General features: G+C 39.5%; 4 protein-coding genes across 5 annotated transcripts; 2 read left to right on the top strand and 2 right to left on the bottom strand.

The window, feature by feature from the left end:
* Positions 1-541: 541 nt before the first annotated feature.
* Positions 542-1,924, bottom strand: LOC128895827 (uncharacterized). The gene is made up of 3 exons (XM_054158764.1): positions 1,913-1,924; positions 1,559-1,770; positions 542-671 (listed from the first exon to the last, which is right to left on the bottom strand). The coding sequence occupies exons 1-3, from the start codon at positions 1,922-1,924 to the stop codon at positions 542-544; spliced, it is 354 nt and encodes a 117-aa protein (XP_054014739.1).
* A 2,122-nt stretch (positions 1,925-4,046) lies between these two features.
* LOC128895826 (uncharacterized) lies at positions 4,047-9,299 on the top strand. Its single transcript, XM_054158763.1, has one exon. It carries the CDS (start codon positions 6,306-6,308, stop codon positions 9,297-9,299), a length of 2,994 nt encoding a protein of 997 aa, XP_054014738.1. The 5' UTR covers positions 4,047-6,305.
* Positions 9,300-10,770: 1,471 nt separating this feature from the next.
* On the top strand, positions 10,771-11,992 carry LOC128895242 (zinc finger protein 511). The gene is made up of 3 exons (XM_054157662.1): positions 10,771-11,082; positions 11,214-11,415; positions 11,489-11,992. Exons 1-3 carry the CDS (start codon positions 10,943-10,945, stop codon positions 11,924-11,926), a joined length of 780 nt encoding a protein of 259 aa, XP_054013637.1. The 5' UTR covers positions 10,771-10,942; the 3' UTR covers positions 11,927-11,992.
* LOC128895240 (protein giant) lies at positions 11,974-14,364 on the bottom strand. 2 transcript variants are annotated; one of them, XM_054157661.1, is made up of 2 exons: positions 14,225-14,364; positions 11,974-13,588 (listed from the first exon to the last, which is right to left on the bottom strand). In XM_054157661.1, the coding sequence occupies exon 2, from the start codon at positions 13,566-13,568 to the stop codon at positions 12,618-12,620; it is 951 nt and encodes a 316-aa protein (XP_054013636.1). In that variant the 5' UTR covers positions 13,569-13,588; positions 14,225-14,364; the 3' UTR covers positions 11,974-12,617. The 2 variants fall into 2 exon arrangements, with proteins under 2 accessions (XP_054013636.1, XP_054013635.1); XM_054157660.1 differs by lacking the exon at positions 14,225-14,364 and adding an exon at positions 14,166-14,198.
* Between the last annotated feature and the right edge of the window lie 2,221 nt (positions 14,365-16,585).

Below are 16,585 nucleotides of genomic sequence, written 5' to 3'. Positions count from 1 at the left end.
TAGTATCAATTACAGTCATAGAGGGTAGGTGAAAAAATTATTTCATCCCTTCTATTTATTTTCTTCGTCGAGAGGATGGACTTGCATAAAAAAATTGGGATAAATTGCTCAGCAATGAAATTAGTAGCCCGATGAACTATTCTCGATAGCACGAATTACAGTCACAGAAGGTAGGACAAGAAATTATTTCATCCCTTCTATTTATTTTCTTCGTCGAGAGGATGGACTTGTATTAAAAAACAATTGGGACAATTTGCTCAGCAACGAAATTAGTAGCCTGCGGAATTATTCTCGGTACCATGAAATACAGTTCAGTTTATTTAATTAAAGAATCCGATTGACAGTGAGAAATGTCTCGGACAAAAATATCCGATACTCTTAAAGGTAACACGTTTTAACATTATACTCAGTCTTAGCATCGCGATAACCTTCAACGCATAAGGTTACACAAACTCCGTGGAAAAGCTCGTAAATACCAAGGAGAAGTCGTGATATATATTTACGAAGTCACAGAGACGTCCACGGTTGCATTCTCCCCAATTTACCATCCCTTGTACCAACCACCGTAGCCTGGCCAACCGCGGTACCCGCCGTATCCGCCGTATCCGTGGCCACCATAATACAGGGGCCAACTGGGGTACCAGCCGTACCATCCGTGGCCACCGCCATACCTAAAAATCAAACTTGTGAATACCTCGAAAAATGAAAAAGTGAATTGACAAAGTCTGGAGGAAGGAATTGGTAGCAGACGACAACTGGATTAATGATTAGAAAATGTGGAAAGAAACTACTAGGAAATTTTTAACAAGAAAGAGGAAATTATCAAGGATACCTAATTGTTTATAAATTTACAATACCTGAACAGAGAGCTGTATTTTAGTGAAACTGGATTTCAATTTTATTGTTGTTTGAATGAATCGTGGATTAATTGATTATTTAAATTCGAGGGATTTAAATTACAATATTTTTCGATTTAGATCGAATCGTATGATTTCAGTCACACAAAATGTATCACGTAATTACTAGACGAAGATACTGCGGATCTTTATGGAAAATAAAATCTTCGCGAACGTGCCTACAAAAATTGAACCTAAATAGGAATTTATTTTATTCTGCACATATTATAACATGAACTTTACTTTCAATATTTTTTATATTCTTGCATATTGCTTGCATTTTGTAGGTTCTTGCACATTCAACTTTCCTCTAAATGCATAAAAATCCGCAGTCTAATAATTACACAATAAATTACTAGAATTTCAAATCAATTTCATAATTAAAAATCACTGGAATTCAAACGAATTACATTCGCAATGGATTACAAACGAATCACAAAATTGAATCACTACCTAATTGAAATACAATGTAACCGTATTGCTTGATTGAATTAGTGCTAATCATTCAAACTACTCATTCGTTAATCCCTATAAACACATTAAATCCTGTTGAGTCTAGTAAGCCCTGTATGTATCGATCCTGTTGCTCAAATTTCACGAGAGGAAACCGGAAAAGCTTCTTCAGCAACGTTCACTACCAAAGGGTTCCTCGCCCTACGTACCAAGGCCATCCGAAGCTGTATCCTCCGTAGCTCCACGGACTCCATCCGTAGCTTCTCTTCGCTACTTTTTTATCGCCCTCCCCGTCTTGGGGATTAACCTTCACCTGATTCTCAGGCTCTGCTTGTTGCTGCGGCACGTCGTTGGCGCTCGTCACTTTTTCAGGGACGGTGACGCTCACGCCGGCAGCGAAACCGATCAACAACAGCAGCAGCTAAAAAATTCATGATCTGACGTCACCAAAATCACTCTCCTATCGAGAATAGAAAATCAACGACGGTGTTTGTTTCGAGTTCACTTGTCGAGGACTGAGTCGAATACCACGGGAACTCCGTCGCGCTTCGATAACGTCTTACCAGAAGATTCATGGTTAAACCTGGCTCACAGTCGCACTGTGTGGTCCACAGGGGTGGACAGTTCTTTTATACCCCGTGGCTGGTGGTGTTACGCACCGCACCGGTATTTTCTAATATCCCGACTGACGAGTCCGTGATACAGTTGCCATTTACGGGATCATCGGGCTACGTAACAACTTGTACCAATAATGTATTCATCTGGCGCGAGCTGGCAAAAACAGCATAGGCGGAGTTCCGTAGGATTCCAGCAACTATCCTTAATTGAAAAGTCGATCGCGTAACCCGGAATCCTGTGTCATTGTTACGGGGCTAATTTTCACCGGTTTCGATCGGGTATTGAGCTCTGGTAAACTCGTTATTCTATTTATTCATTATGTTGTTTTTGTTATGAAGAGGATCATATTAATGGACACCTCACCAATGTCCTCGAGAGACTTTGAAATTCTTCAAAAGCTTGGTTCATTCTTCAATTAAAAGGCTTGAGTTTCAATAATTTCGCACAAAGAAGCTGGTCCAGTTATTATTTTTATATTTAATAATTTTGTTGCAATCTATAAAAGTTAGTTGAGTTCGTTGAATCGATTTAGTTATTTATTATGTGGTTTCTAATAGAGGAGCATATTATTAAATCATTATTCATTTAGCTATTCCATTAATTTCTTCTTTTGTTTTTTGTTATGAAGAGGACGATATTAGAAGAGACCTCTCCAGTGCTCTTGAAAGTCTTGTAAAGCCTCCAAGTTCTTCAACGCCTCGAAAGACTTGAAGAATCAAATACTTGACTTCTAATAATTTCACTCAAGCAATTCAAATTAATTCAATAACCCCAAAATCGCAATCTTGACCATTAAAAATCCAGAAATTATTCAAGACCTCTTGAGTATCCAAAAAATGATGTAAATCCTCGAAATTCTTCAACGTCTTGAAAGACTTAAAGAATGGAATACTTGACTCCTAATAATTTCACTCGAGCAATATTCAAATTAATTCCTTCCAATCCTGAGAGACAATACTACTCGTCGAATGAATTCAATAATTCCAAAATAGCAATCTTCGTTAGCAATCTTTCATTAAAAATCCAGATCGATACCATCGCCGATCAAACCCACTTCTAACCAAAAGTTACCAGGCCGACGAAAATCGCCACGCAAAAGGTTCACAGTGATTTCTGAAATAATCCGAGCGCCGCTTCCAAGCAATCGTTGCGCCATATTTATGCCCCTCCTTTCCCATTGTTCTCGAGGGGGGTAATGAAGGAAATAATCCTGAGAACGTTCCCAAAAGCGGCACGCAATTTGCAGCGTTTCACGCGTCGTGTAATCGCGGCACTAAAGTAATTAAGCGATTACTGGCATGCCAGCCGATCGAAGCGGGACTCGAACCGAGCTGTACGAATGCCATTCGCGGATCGACAATAACGAGCAGGAAGCTCGACGGTTGCGTAAAGGGTGTCCTTTTCCCGAATCGTTCTTCGGCTGTAAACTCGAGTCGTTAATTTTTTCTTTTTCTTTTTTTTTCTATCCTTTGGCGAGTCGCGATTGTCCTATTATGGTGTTTTTGTCACACCAGTCCAGGAAATCGATGTGACACCGTTTGTTCGAACTTTCTCTGGGTGGAGAACAGGTGACATAATCGACATACTTATTGGAAAGTCCCGGCGAGCAAATGCCTAAACGCGACGATACTTATTGTACGTAATCAGGGTGTATTCTGGCCGATTTTAATTGCGAGGTCGTTTGACACTCTTGAACTCGATTATGGTTGATGGGCGATGGTAGATAGTTGTTTTCATTATATTTTCATTCGTGACTAACAACTTCCTTGGTAAGTGTATTTTTTAATTGATAATGAAGTTTCGTGATTTTATTTCACGACACAATTTATGTTTATATAAATTATATGATTATATATGAAATATGTATTATATAATTGTATAATTTATATAAATGTGAATTGTGCTGTAGAATGAAACTATGAAATTTTATTATGAATTAAAGAATACACTTGTATAATTCTATATGAAATTATACATGATATATATATGTGTATATATATATTGTATTATTATATAATCTACATTCATATTTCATAATAAAATTCATAATTAAATTAATCTTTTCTGTACATTCTTCTTTATATTGGAACGTTGTAATTGTATTCCACAAGAGTCGATAGTTAAAGAAAGCAGAACGAGTTATAAATAATTATAGAAATGCGTGTGGTCATCTGAGACCCCAAGAGCGATCCTACGGTTAATTGGTTGACATATTACTTGGACTTTTAATTGAAATCCCGGTTACGCATCGATTGCTCCTCTTTCTTAATGACGAGTTGGTCTAAACTGCCATCTAGGAAAAAACAATTTTGCACGTGTACATGGTTATTTTTCCTAGCTCTCTCGTATCGGTCGATTACATTCTTCCTTACGAACAAGACACATCTAATTGGCTCGTTTCCTGGATTGCACCACGATTGCAGAACCCCTCGGTAATAAAGTCTTTCGAGTAAAAAGTGGAACCGATCCTTGTCCACCTGATCTTCAAAATAAAATATTTCCCATCGAGACAGACAAATTCTCACGAGACACCTTTCACTAGTTTCCGTGAAATTTTGCAAAAACTAGCGCTGAGATTCTTTTATATCGGCTCCATTCGTTCCTAGGTACGAATTACAATTGGTCGAATGCCTGCACGCATCAACGAGCATCCTTTCGCTCGATAAAAGACGCAGTGAAATCATACGTTAACGAGTATCGTCTAACTAACGATTCATCATCGATAAAAATGGACGAAGTAGTAATTTAATGGTTCGCGGCGTGCTTTTCCCAATTCAGCGCGTCGAACGCTGCTCGGAATTTAAGGTTTCCTGTCGGATATCGGTGGTCAGTTATGGAAGCACTAAGTGTCGTAAAAAGTTGTGACTGGATATTATATAGTGGGCATTTCATGAAACGTAAACGTTACTTCACAGATGTATTCGAGTGTACAAAATATAGATTGCAATTTAAAACATTACACGTTCATGATCTACATATATCAACATCAATCTGTTTACCTGATTTATTTACCTGTCCATTTAATACCTGAAAACCCCTTTAGATTAGGACACCCTAATAAATAAGTTTCTTTTTTTCTATTTTCTTCTCAATTCAATAAAACACATATTCTCCGTCAAATTTATAAAGCAGCACTCATAAAAATCAATATAAAAACAAAATATAAAAATCAAAAAATTCCAAATAAATCATCAAAACCAATCTATTTACCATATGTATTTATCTACCCACCTAATACCAAAAAATTGTCTTTGTAGACTAGATTCCCTTAAATCTCTTGACAAACTTCTTTCACATTTCTAAATTTCCCAGTAAAACATCTCCCTACCAAATTTTTAGAACAGCACACATAAAAACCAATGAACATCAAAATATAAAAATCAAAAATCTCAAAATATGCCCTAATCACCTATCTATTCTTACCCAACAGATTCTCCCGGCCAAATTTTTAGAACAACATACATAAAAATCAGTAAACATCAAAATATAAAAATCCAAAAATTCCAAATGTACCCTAATCTATTCCTTCCCATAATATTCTCCCTGCACAATTTTACAAAACAAACAGAAACCAATGAACACCAAAATATAAAAATCCAAAAATTCCAAATACACCAAAACCACTTATTCCTTCCCAACAGATTCTCCCTGCCAAATTATTAGAACAACGCGTACAAAAAACCAATCGACACCAAAATATAAACTTCCAAAAATATAAAATATTCCCTTAACCCCTCCTATCCTAATCATTTATTCCTTCCCAACAGATTTTCAACCACCCTGTACGACAAATACCAAAAGTGCCTCAAGAAGCGCGATCGTTGACGGGTCCTAGTTCGTTATAACTTATAACTTATAAGACCGAGCAGTCGTCTCGCCTAATTACGTCTCCGCAGCCGCGTTTCCAACGAAACCGGGACGTGGGGCCATTGTGTGTGCCCCGCGAAACGGTCCCCCATTCCAAATCGTGCGGTTTCGTTCCCGCGCTGCGTCACCGTGCCGCTTCAGTTGTCGCAAATGAACGGCCGGGTCTGTGCAATTGCGGTGAAACTCGGCATTTCTTTCCGATGTTATGTAAAAATTCATCCCCGCCATCGCTGGTTTTGTCCGACGGCGTTCGAGACGGGACACTCGACGAACAGTGGCCGCGGAACGCCGCGGTACAAAACAGCCGTGCGTCTGGACACCGCGAAAGTTCGCCGCGCGATGGAGGGACATCCCGAACGGTTATCGATCCTCGGTGCTTGATCATTAAACGCAGAATGTGTCCACGATAGTGCGCCAAGCATGAGAAAAGTGTAACTCGTTGTGCTCCCAAAGTGCTTGGATCCATCGACGATGAAACTTAGGACATTCCGCGTCCTGTGTTACCTGTGCGTGCTCTGCGCGCTGTGCGGGGCCTATGGAGAGCCTGACACGAAGAATCGCTCCTATTTGAACTCTTCCGAGTCCGATGAGCCTCAAGAGCCGAGGGATGTCTCAAATTCGACCAGCCCGAGGGATAAACGGGCGCTAGGTTTGATACTCTCAGGTTTGGCCCAGGTGTTCGGGTACAACGTGAGCTCCGTCCAGTTGGCAACCTTGCCTAACCCTGAAGCCGACGAAGAGGCGAGACAATCCCCTAACCCTGTGCCTCCTTCGTCTACGACTTCGATATCTCAACAACCGACGACTCCATCCTCCAACCAACCAACTCGGCCAACTTCCACGACTGCCTCGACTCCAGCCACTCCTAAGCAAAGGGAGACCATCAGATTCACAGGAGTCCTCAACTTCGGCAACAGCACGAGCCTCCTCAACCGCCTGCAGGAGTACGAGAACATCTTCCACGGGGGTAGCAGCGTTTCGACCCCTACGATGAACGCGACAACGCCGTCGTCGACGCCTGCTCCTTCAAGAAACGTCCCTGCGCAACCATTGCCTCCCCTCCTGGTGAACATACCCCTGCCCACGATATCGCAGGCGCCTCTGCCGACGATACCCCAGTCGCCTCTGCCTGAGATTCCGCCGCAGGACATCAAACTGTCCTACCCTGAACCCATCGTCATCGTTCGCCAGGAGGTCACCAGGAACCAGACCACGGAGAAGCCCATGGTGCAAATGAAGAATAATGCGACCGCTACGTCCCCGCCCCTACCGGCTGTCTACGTTCCCACGGACTCTATTCGTCTGCACGACCCACACTGGAGGAACGAGTACGAGTACAGACTCGCTGAACTAGAGCGCAAACAGGAGGAGCAAGCCGAAAGGCTGAGGCAGCAGGAGAGGTACAGAAATCTCATGAAGGACAACAAGGAAGAAGATCCCAGATGCAAGAATAAAGAGAAACCTAATCAGAACGCTGAGTATTCAGCAGAGGACTCCAGAGAAGACTCCAGGGAAAGTTACGAGAGTCCAGAGAAGACTCGGGAGTATTCTAGACCACCGACTAAAGACTCGCGGGAGAGCGAGGAATACAGCAACGACGACAACAAGCCCTACAAGCAGGAGGAAGATTTACCTATTGATAGCTACTCCAACGTGGGAAACAACGAGCCGCTGCCGATCAGCGTCGACGACGAGCAACGACGACCCGAGGAGCTGCGCAACAGCTACGGGCAACTGTTGAACAGTCACGAGCTGCCCAATGGATTCGCCAGCTACTTCGGGAAGCTCAAGCAGTCGATAAGCGATTTCTACAGCGCCCCGGAACCTCCTGCTTCCGACGAAGCCTCGAAAGAGCGAGAGGACTCCTCGGAGCGTTACAAAGAAGACGAAAACGAAAGCAGCGAGACACCGAGGGAAGAGAACGATCCTCCCACGACCAAGTACGAAGAATACAGTTTAGAGGAAGAGACCGACGCGACGAGCAAGGAGAATTCTAAGGAAGACAGTTCTGAAGGGAAGTACTCCAATAGGATTCCACCTGAGAGCGAGGACCTCGAACGAAAGTCAGAGGAGCAAGTGGATTACAGCAAGTACATGCCCCTGGTGGTGCCTGTTAGGTACCTCGCTGCCCCTGAAGAGTCGAAAAGGGCGAGATCGAGAACCTCGGGGGCGGAGAAGTCGAGGAAGGTCGACAACGTGCCCGCCAGAGAGGCCAGCAAGAGGATCGTGGTGAAAGAAGCGAGGAGGCCTAAGAAGGAGAACCTAAAACCCAAGATAGGCATCCCTGAACGACGATTGCCGAAGAAGCTCCACGAGGGCGAGCAGAAGGAGCTGCAGGTATGGCCAGCGCCGTTCGACTTCGTTCTTGATAGCACCATTCAAACTGAAGTCACTGCTAAGTCTAATCGAGGGAATGTGAAACATAATAGGAAGCTTAATAAGGGGAATGAGAAAACTGAAAAGACCAACAACGACCGTCCCGAAGACGCCGACTATCGAAGGTCTAAGGATGGCTCTTTATCCGGAACGGTTCCTTCGAGGCAAAGGACGCCTAGGATGCAGACGAATCTGAATCAAGGGAATTCGAGTCGCAAACGCTCCCAAACCGAGGATGTTAAGCTACTTTCTCGAGGAAAAGAGGCACCGAATCTTTTGGAGCGTTACAAATACAACTCGAATGGTTATTATAGGAAACGACCGGTGCAATCTATTCAACAACTGCCTGGTTCAACGTTCTCCAAGAGGATTGAATCCCTGAAGCGCAGCACGGACACTGCTGGACCCAGTGGATACTCCTATAGGCAAACGCAGCCTGCGAGGGAGCTGGATGATAAAAGTCAGGTTGATCTGCGACTTGCCAAGCAGAGAGTGTCCACGATGACCTTCGATAGTCCTCTGAGTGACCGCAATGAACATTACTATATCCAGAAGCAGCCTGAAAGCGAGGTGGATAATCAAAATCAGGATGCACGAGATTTTCAACTAACTAAACAGGAAGTATCAACGATGACCTTTAAAGGTCCTCTGGATGACCAGAGTGGGTATTACTATAGCCAGAAGCAACCTGCAAGCGAGGTGGATAATAAAAATCAGGATACACGAGATTTTCAACTAACCAAACAGAGTGTGCCTACGATGATCTTCCATGGTCCTACGGGAGACCACGATTTGTTCAGTTTCAGGAACGATTATGGTCTCGCTGGTGAAGGGAAAAGTCTGAAATCAAGTGGAATGTTAGAGGAGAAGAAAAAGATCGAGAACGAGGCAATGGCTTCTTTATCCTTACCGCAGTACAAGGCCTATAGCTATGGCGAAACTTTGACGAAATTTGCCAATGAACCGGAAAGCAGAAGCGAGAAAGTCGGTTATTACGCGAACAGTGAGCCTGTTATGCGAATCTCGGGACAAAAACGGATTGATTCGATCGGACCGATCGATTTCATCGATCTCGCCCACGTTTTGTAACGTTTGGATGTTTCTGAATTGTTTATGGTGGACGAACGATCGTAATTTGTAAGTGAAAATAGTTAGTTTTATTGAAAATATGACGGACGAGTCGTCCAAGGACATTTCAAAGTCGATGGAATTTTTCTAAACGGATTTCAAGATTCTATTATTATAATAAAAAGTCTAGCATGTGATAGACAGAAGGTAGATAGAATTTAATTATTCTTTGTTTGATATATTCAATGATACATGTTAGAAACAATAAATAAAAAACGTGGAAACTTTGAAGTGACCTTGTCGAGCTTCTTGACTCAGAATTATAATTATTATAATATTTATTCAAATAGAATGTAGATAGAACTTAATTATTCTTTGATATAAATTTTCAATGATACACATTAGAAACAATAAATTTAAAAAATCTCAACTTTGAAGTGATTTTGTCGACCTCCCTGGCTCAGAATTATAATTATTATAATATTTATAATACATTTAACGTAATACAGGCATAAAAACTGGCCACACTCTATTAAAGTTTATTTATCACTACATATATATATATTAATTTCATCAGTATTTTACGACGATGAAATATTAAACTTGTTCTACAATTTTTCGAATCAGAAAAGAATCAATATTTCATTATGCAACCATTCAGACAATGTTACCAAATCAGTAACATACATCCCATTTTATCGAATACATAATTATTATGATATTATACAGTTCATTACGAGTCTGAAATAGATTAATAATGTAAAAATTGAAATATTTCATATATTTTATATATTCATATATATTATATAATACATATTTCAGTTAGGGTATATCGTACAGTGAACCTAAATCGAAGATCATTATTATGCATATTACACGATCTTTTACGAGTGTGAAACAGATTAGTAACTGACGTAAAAGACAAAATAAAATTTCCTTAGGGGAGTATCGTGCAATGAAAGCAAATCACATCAACGTAAATGACAATAATACTTTCCTAAAATTATAATAATCTCTGTACGTTAACGATGATCTGCAGTAATTCCACTAATGCGATGCAATATTGCAAATATGTTACAGAATAAGCAAGAAGAAATGCAAAGACATACCGAACTGGAGATCAAGATGGCCGAAATTCTGGACAATTTGAAGACTCGCTTGCTCGTCGAATAAATCGCTGTCATACGTGTAATATACGTGTATACGTGAGATATACATGCATACCACAACACCAAACTGATCAGTTACGAAGATCTATAAACAACGCAAGCATACTTTCATTTGCTGCATGATTAATACTTTGTCATTACTTATTTAACACTAAATTTATGAGAGACATTTCACTTACCTTGCACACGAAGCCTTTCCCGCTAAGGAAGTACACGAGAGTGCAATAATTTCGATTATCGAAATATAAACCGCTCCACTTACGTATCGATAATTCTCGATATGGATAAATTTCAAATCGCACTAGAGTGCGCCACTTTCCAGTAACTATCGGTAGCTGTCAGTAGCTGTTTTCAAGTGAATGTTGACAAATGAAATGACGTAAAGTCCGTGTGCTCGCGTGTCGTTATTTTAATAAATAAATGTACAATGTAATAATTCGATAATACAGATTGTATTTTTTGTAAGATTTAATTCTAAGTTGCATTCTTAACACAATGGAGGAGTTTCTACAAAACATAGGAGTGGGATTGCGTCCCATAAACGATCCATTTTTCGAGGATTCGTATAATTCTTGCAAGATATTTCAAAGGAAAGGCATCACTGTGGAAGACGACGAAGAGTTGTGTCACGAAGTGTAAATAAAAATCTTTCGTTATATCTAAATGTTCGATTATACTACATAACCTAAAAGCGATACAGTCATAATATTCTCATGAAAGGAAACAAACCGATATGCTAATAACGATCCACTGTTATTAATTTCAGTATAAGAGAATTTCCTTGTTATGCCAGTGGTTGTAAAGCTACATTTCAAACGCTACTTGATTTTGAGATGCACTACAATACTAATCATCGTTACGTTTGTATAGAGTGCAAGAAGTCCTTGCCAAATCCTAGACTGTTAGATATTCATATTCAAGAAACTCATGACAGTTTCTTTCAAGTTTTATCATTAAAGCAACCAATGGTACTTATAAATTCTGTGTTGCTATATTTTATGTATACTAAAATGGTTATTAATATTCATATCTTGTTTCTAGTATCAGTGCTACGTTTCTGAATGTGATTTAAAGTTTATTAATCCTGTTGAAAGAAGAAAGCATTGCACGAGTGTACATAAGTTTCCTAAAAATTTTCGATTCGACAATGCTTCACGTTATGCAAAGAAAGAGCCAAAAGACAAAATGGATATAGATGAGTCGGAACATGAAAAGAAGGAGCAAAAAAATAAAATGGTTCGGTTAAGTAAAAATCAGAAAAGTAAAATGTTCATACCTGGAATGAAAAGTGCAGCAATGTCTAATTTAAATGAGAATCAACAGAGTTCGAATCCTATCTCTGGAACGTCATCCCTAACTTTTATTCCTCTACAAATAAAAAACTCGTACACGAATGCGCTCACTAAGAATCAAAGTAATGAAAAAAATGTTCTCGAAACAGAAACTATGATGGATTTGGCTGAATCGCTACCTACGTGATAATATCTGTTAAATTAGCGATGAATTTCATACAAAAACGACAAAAATTTTGTTTTATAAATGACACTCTTTTACTATAAATATATTTTAAATATCGCAACAATATCTATATGTACAATGCGGCTTACAAAACTAGACGTCTTATATCGTTTCTACCCATTCTCACCTATTTACATGATTCCCCCTGCCCGTTTTATTTAATATATAAATTCGGTTGTTTCACTATAATCGTATAAAAATACTTAAAGTTCCATATTTTTGGTAAAGCTAATATCAGATAGCCTATTCGGCGCAATCTTCGTTACGTTATAAATGACTTGGTAATCTCAACAACTTTGTCAATTACTGTAACAGTACTGCATGGCACAAAAATTCATACATCCTCGAACAATTTAGTTCCTAGATACTAATACTACATCATCAGAAACGCTTTTTATACAATACACAACGACGACATGAATCCGAGAATTTCACTTAATCCGTAAGAAATGTATCTTGAAAATAAAAAAAATAATTACAAGAAGAAAGAATCGCAGACGTTACTCGTAAGACGCAACAGAAATGTTTACAGATTCACGAATCTAACGGCAACTATTGCTTCCCTAATGCCTGATCGCCAATTAATTCTTCTCCTCGCGAACACTAGACTATTAACAACTTATAAACGAGTCCTGTACAAACTATCCCGACGCTAAGTCGAATAGACCATGCACCTAAGCTTAGCTGTTTCGTTCCTAAGCGCCACGAGTTCGTATTTCAATTTCATATTTTCTTGTTCTAGAAAAGCCGCCCTGATAGCGATCTCGTCCTCCTTCGCTCTTCGAGCGTCCCTGGAGCGTTTTGCAGCCTCGTTGTTTTTCCTCCTCCTTTCCCAGTACGCCGCGTCCTTCTCGTCGACGGTGCTGGTTGGTAGTCCGGGACTCTTTGAAGCCCGACGCATTTTGATATTCGTTCCCTCGTTCGATCGCCTCACCGATTCGAGCATTCGTTTGCGAAATTCCGAGTACGCCTCATTCGAATTCGGATCGTACACTATTTCAGCCGCTCCCATGGTGAGCGACAGTGGGTCCTTTGGGTAAGCTTTGAACGGTCTGGGCGTTTTCTTTCCAGGATCCGTGGACAGATTGGATAATGTTTCACTGCTAGGAGATGTCATCGTCGTGGATGTCGCGGATGTGTCCATCATTTGAACTGGATTCGCTGTGGCACCGTTTTGAGCGAATATCGGTAATATCGTTGGTACAACTGGAATTGGAATCGGCAGAGCAGAGTAACCACCGTGTTGACCGATTAAGGTATTGCTCGTCACGTTCGCGCAATTGTAGATCGGTTCGTACTTAATTTTCTTAGGCGAGTCGGACTCTGAGGGTGGCGTCACCATGAACGTTCGCCCCTCGAAAGGACTCTTCCGTTCCGAATCGGTGAAATGAGCAGGTTGTTGTTCTTGTTTCTCCGTGATGGCGGGTGAACGCGAACGCGAAACGTGCGAGATCGGTTCCTTGGTCGTCGGTGCGTTCTGCTTCTTGCAGGAAAGATCTAGAACCGGAGGATCGGCGAACCCTGTATTTGGTTGTCGCTTTGGACAGGATGTGAAGTCCAGCGCTTGCAGACTGGCCACCGACGACTCAGGATGGGCTTCCATTCTAAAACTTCCTGGACAACCTAGACAAAAAAGGGAGAAATTAAAAATGTAGCCAAATTTTATTTGTTTATACTGAAACACGATTTTGTAGATAGGTATTAACGAATGCAAATATTTAATTGAAATAGGAGATTATACGTGATATGTTATTGATAAGCTGTCCAAATGTCACTGTTCCGACGAACTTTCGATCTGTACTATTTACGAGATATTAATTATACACTGTTTCACAGATCCAATCGCGATAGCAATAGCTGCTAAACGGGAAACTCTTGCGTCAAAGTTATCGATAACGATCTTTCGAAATCGTAGAAATCGTAAAGCGAGTACAAAGAATGGTAACTGTATCGATAGATACACTTTCGTCGATAGATATTTACGCTAGTGAAATTGAAAGGAGACTGGAGCGCGAGTTTCTTCGATCTAGATTTAAAAAGATTGTTATTGCTTTTTTGTGAAGTAGTACCAGACAAATATCAATATCTGTATTATTCGATGTATCAGTGAATGATTTGTCAACGACTACACCGAACATTATGGACTTTACGAAATCTTATTTCTAGTTCTTTCGAATATTAATGTCCACTAATTACGTACGTCCGTCTTATTCGGGATTCGTGTAGAAACTGCGAATGTAAACAACGAATTCCTCTTACCCAATAATTAATCCAAGGTCAGGCACCAATCACTGAATATCACAACACTGTCGCCGCGGGTCGGTTCGATTCACCGTCACCGAATCGAGTTCACTCGAAACGTCCGTCTCTACTACGGTTTTTAGCTAAATAGTGCTCATACGGCGAATCGCCAAAATGGTTTAGAACGAGAGGGTGTATAGTTTCGCTTATATACTAGCCAACCCTTGCAAGACCCAGGGGTAGGAGGTATCCTTAGAAAATAGTGGGGAGAAGCCTGATGTCCTGATGTCCATAGCGCCGGGTCAAGCTGCCACGCTTACCGTTTCCAAAAATGTTCGTTACCACGTCACGTTCGCCTAATTATGTAGTCGTGTTCGCGGAATCGAGATACACGTGCATGTCAACAATTGATCAAGAGTGTTTTTATAAGAATGTCACCTCGCGAATACTTTTCCGGAATAGCAAAGCCATCGGAATATTTGAAACTAGGAATGATACGAAGAAAGAAACGAAGTCAAAGTCGCGAATTATAAATTGTTTGTGAATTCGTTTTTGTATAGGTAAAATAGAATTTATTCATTTTTTTTTACGGAGCACTTTGGACGACACGAAATGGAACAGTGAGTGTTAGAGTTCGATAGTAATATTCATTTTTCTTCTCTGATTTAAAATTGCACTGTAGAATTAACTATGCCATAGAAAACAATTTAGAAAAATATGTAAGTTCATAACTCACACGTGTAAGAGGATATAGAATTTGCCCTTATTTTGTACATATTTAAGGAGGGAGCTTGGTTCGGACGCTGAAAATGAGGGATTTTTCAACGAATTTAAAAAAATAATGTATTAAGCGGATTTTTATGTAACGTACAGGGTCTTTTATTGGATATTTGGCGATAAACAATTTTTTTTCGAAACAAAATTGTAGTTAAAAACCTTAAACAACAAAAAAACATTTTTTTTTTACACAACATAAACATTGTAATTACATTGTCGACGCACCTATAAATCGGGGAAAAGGTACAATATTGAAAAAAATAGTAGGAGTCGAAAAAAGAAAATGTGGTTTAAGCAAACAATTTTCCCATCATTTGTATGAAAAAATTGTTCAATTTAATTTTCTTTAGCAAAGTTTTAGGTACATCGTACACATACAGTCAGTCCCATAACTATTCGTACCGTTTATGTCTATTGAAGAAATTTGTCTAAATTAAATGATAAGCTTAATATTTCCAAATAAATGTTTCATTATGAACACGTACATAAATGAACTTTTCGCATGCATATACAGGGTGAGTCCGAAGAAACAGAACACCTAAATATATCCGTTACATTTCGTTATACAAAAAAGCTTCTTAGGACAAAGTTACGCTATTTGAAGGGCCACACGTAACGGTGTAAGGAAAAATTTTCAAGGTCTTTTTTTTATATAAAATTTCAAAGTCATCGATGTTTTTTTAAATAGAATGATATATTTTCATTAGCGTAATGTTGTAGCTGACAAAATAACGAATTCATCCATGTACTACAATATCAGCTACAAATGACCTTCAACCCAGAAAAATGGAATAAATAAAATTCAACGTGTAAGATTCATTTGCTTTATGATGGACAATTACGATTAGAAAATCGGTCTTTGTACAACCGCACTGCTTCTCTTAAACACTGTCGACTTTCTCCATAAATGAAAATCATATCAATTATATCTTCTTTTGGGTAACGCATCGTGAAACGTACATCGATAAACTGATAGATTGGAAATCTTAGGAAACATTAGAATTAGAAATCAGAGAGCAAGAACGTCTTCAGACTGATCAGCAGTTGTAAACACGAATGTGTTATCTATGTGTACAAACACATAGATAAAGGTATATAATAAATGTCTTCCTGTCAACACCGAATTATGTTGTGTATTGCGATACATTTGAATGTATAGCAGCTCAAGTTAATATTAAGTTGAATATTCAAAATATTTTGAACATTTTGCGTAACAGGAATAAAGCAAATGAATCTTACACGTTGAATTTTATTTATTCCATTTTTCTGGGTTGAAGGTCATTTGTAGGTCATATTGTAGTACATGGATGAATTCGTTATTTTGTCAGCTACAACATTACGTTAACGAAAATATATCATTCCATTTAAAAAAACATCGATGACCTTGAAATTTTATAAAAAAAAAGGCTTTGAAAATTTTTTCCCTTACACCGTTACATGTGGCCCATCAAATAGTGTAACTTGGTCCTAAGAAGTTTTTTTCTACAACGAAATGTAACGGAGATATTTAGGTGTTCTGTTTCTTCGGACTCACCGTGTATTTGTATGAATAAACATAGAGCGTACGAATACTTATGAGACTGATTATATTCTTGAGAGATA

The sequence above is a fragment of the Hylaeus anthracinus genome, unplaced genomic scaffold (genome assembly GCF_026225885.1).
Source record: "Hylaeus anthracinus isolate JK02 unplaced genomic scaffold, UHH_iyHylAnth1.0_haploid 5, whole genome shotgun sequence".
Lineage (NCBI taxonomy): Eukaryota > Metazoa > Arthropoda > Insecta > Hymenoptera > Colletidae > Hylaeus > Hylaeus anthracinus.
Note: the sequence above shows the minus strand (reverse complement) of the source record. Positions and strands in the feature narration are given on the sequence as shown.

Coding starts and splice junctions, on each gene's coding strand:
- LOC128895242 (XM_054157662.1), top strand. CDS start 10,943: ATGGAGGAGTTTCTACAAAACATAGGAGTGGGATTGCGTCCCATAAAC. Junction 11,083..11,213: donor GAAGAGTTGTGTCACGAAGT/GTAAATAAAAAT, acceptor TATTAATTTCAG/TATAAGAGAATTTCCTTGTT. Junction 11,416..11,488: donor TATCATTAAAGCAACCAATG/GTACTTATAAAT, acceptor TCTTGTTTCTAG/TATCAGTGCTACGTTTCTGA.
- LOC128895240 (XM_054157661.1), bottom strand. CDS start 13,568: ATGGAAGCCCATCCTGAGTCGTCGGTGGCCAGTCTGCAAGCGCTGGAC.
- LOC128895826 (XM_054158763.1), top strand. CDS start 6,306: ATGAAACTTAGGACATTCCGCGTCCTGTGTTACCTGTGCGTGCTCTGC.
- LOC128895827 (XM_054158764.1), bottom strand. Junction 672..1,558: donor TACAGCTTCGGATGGCCTTG/GTACGTAGGGCG, acceptor TTTGATTTTTAG/GTATGGCGGTGGCCACGGAT.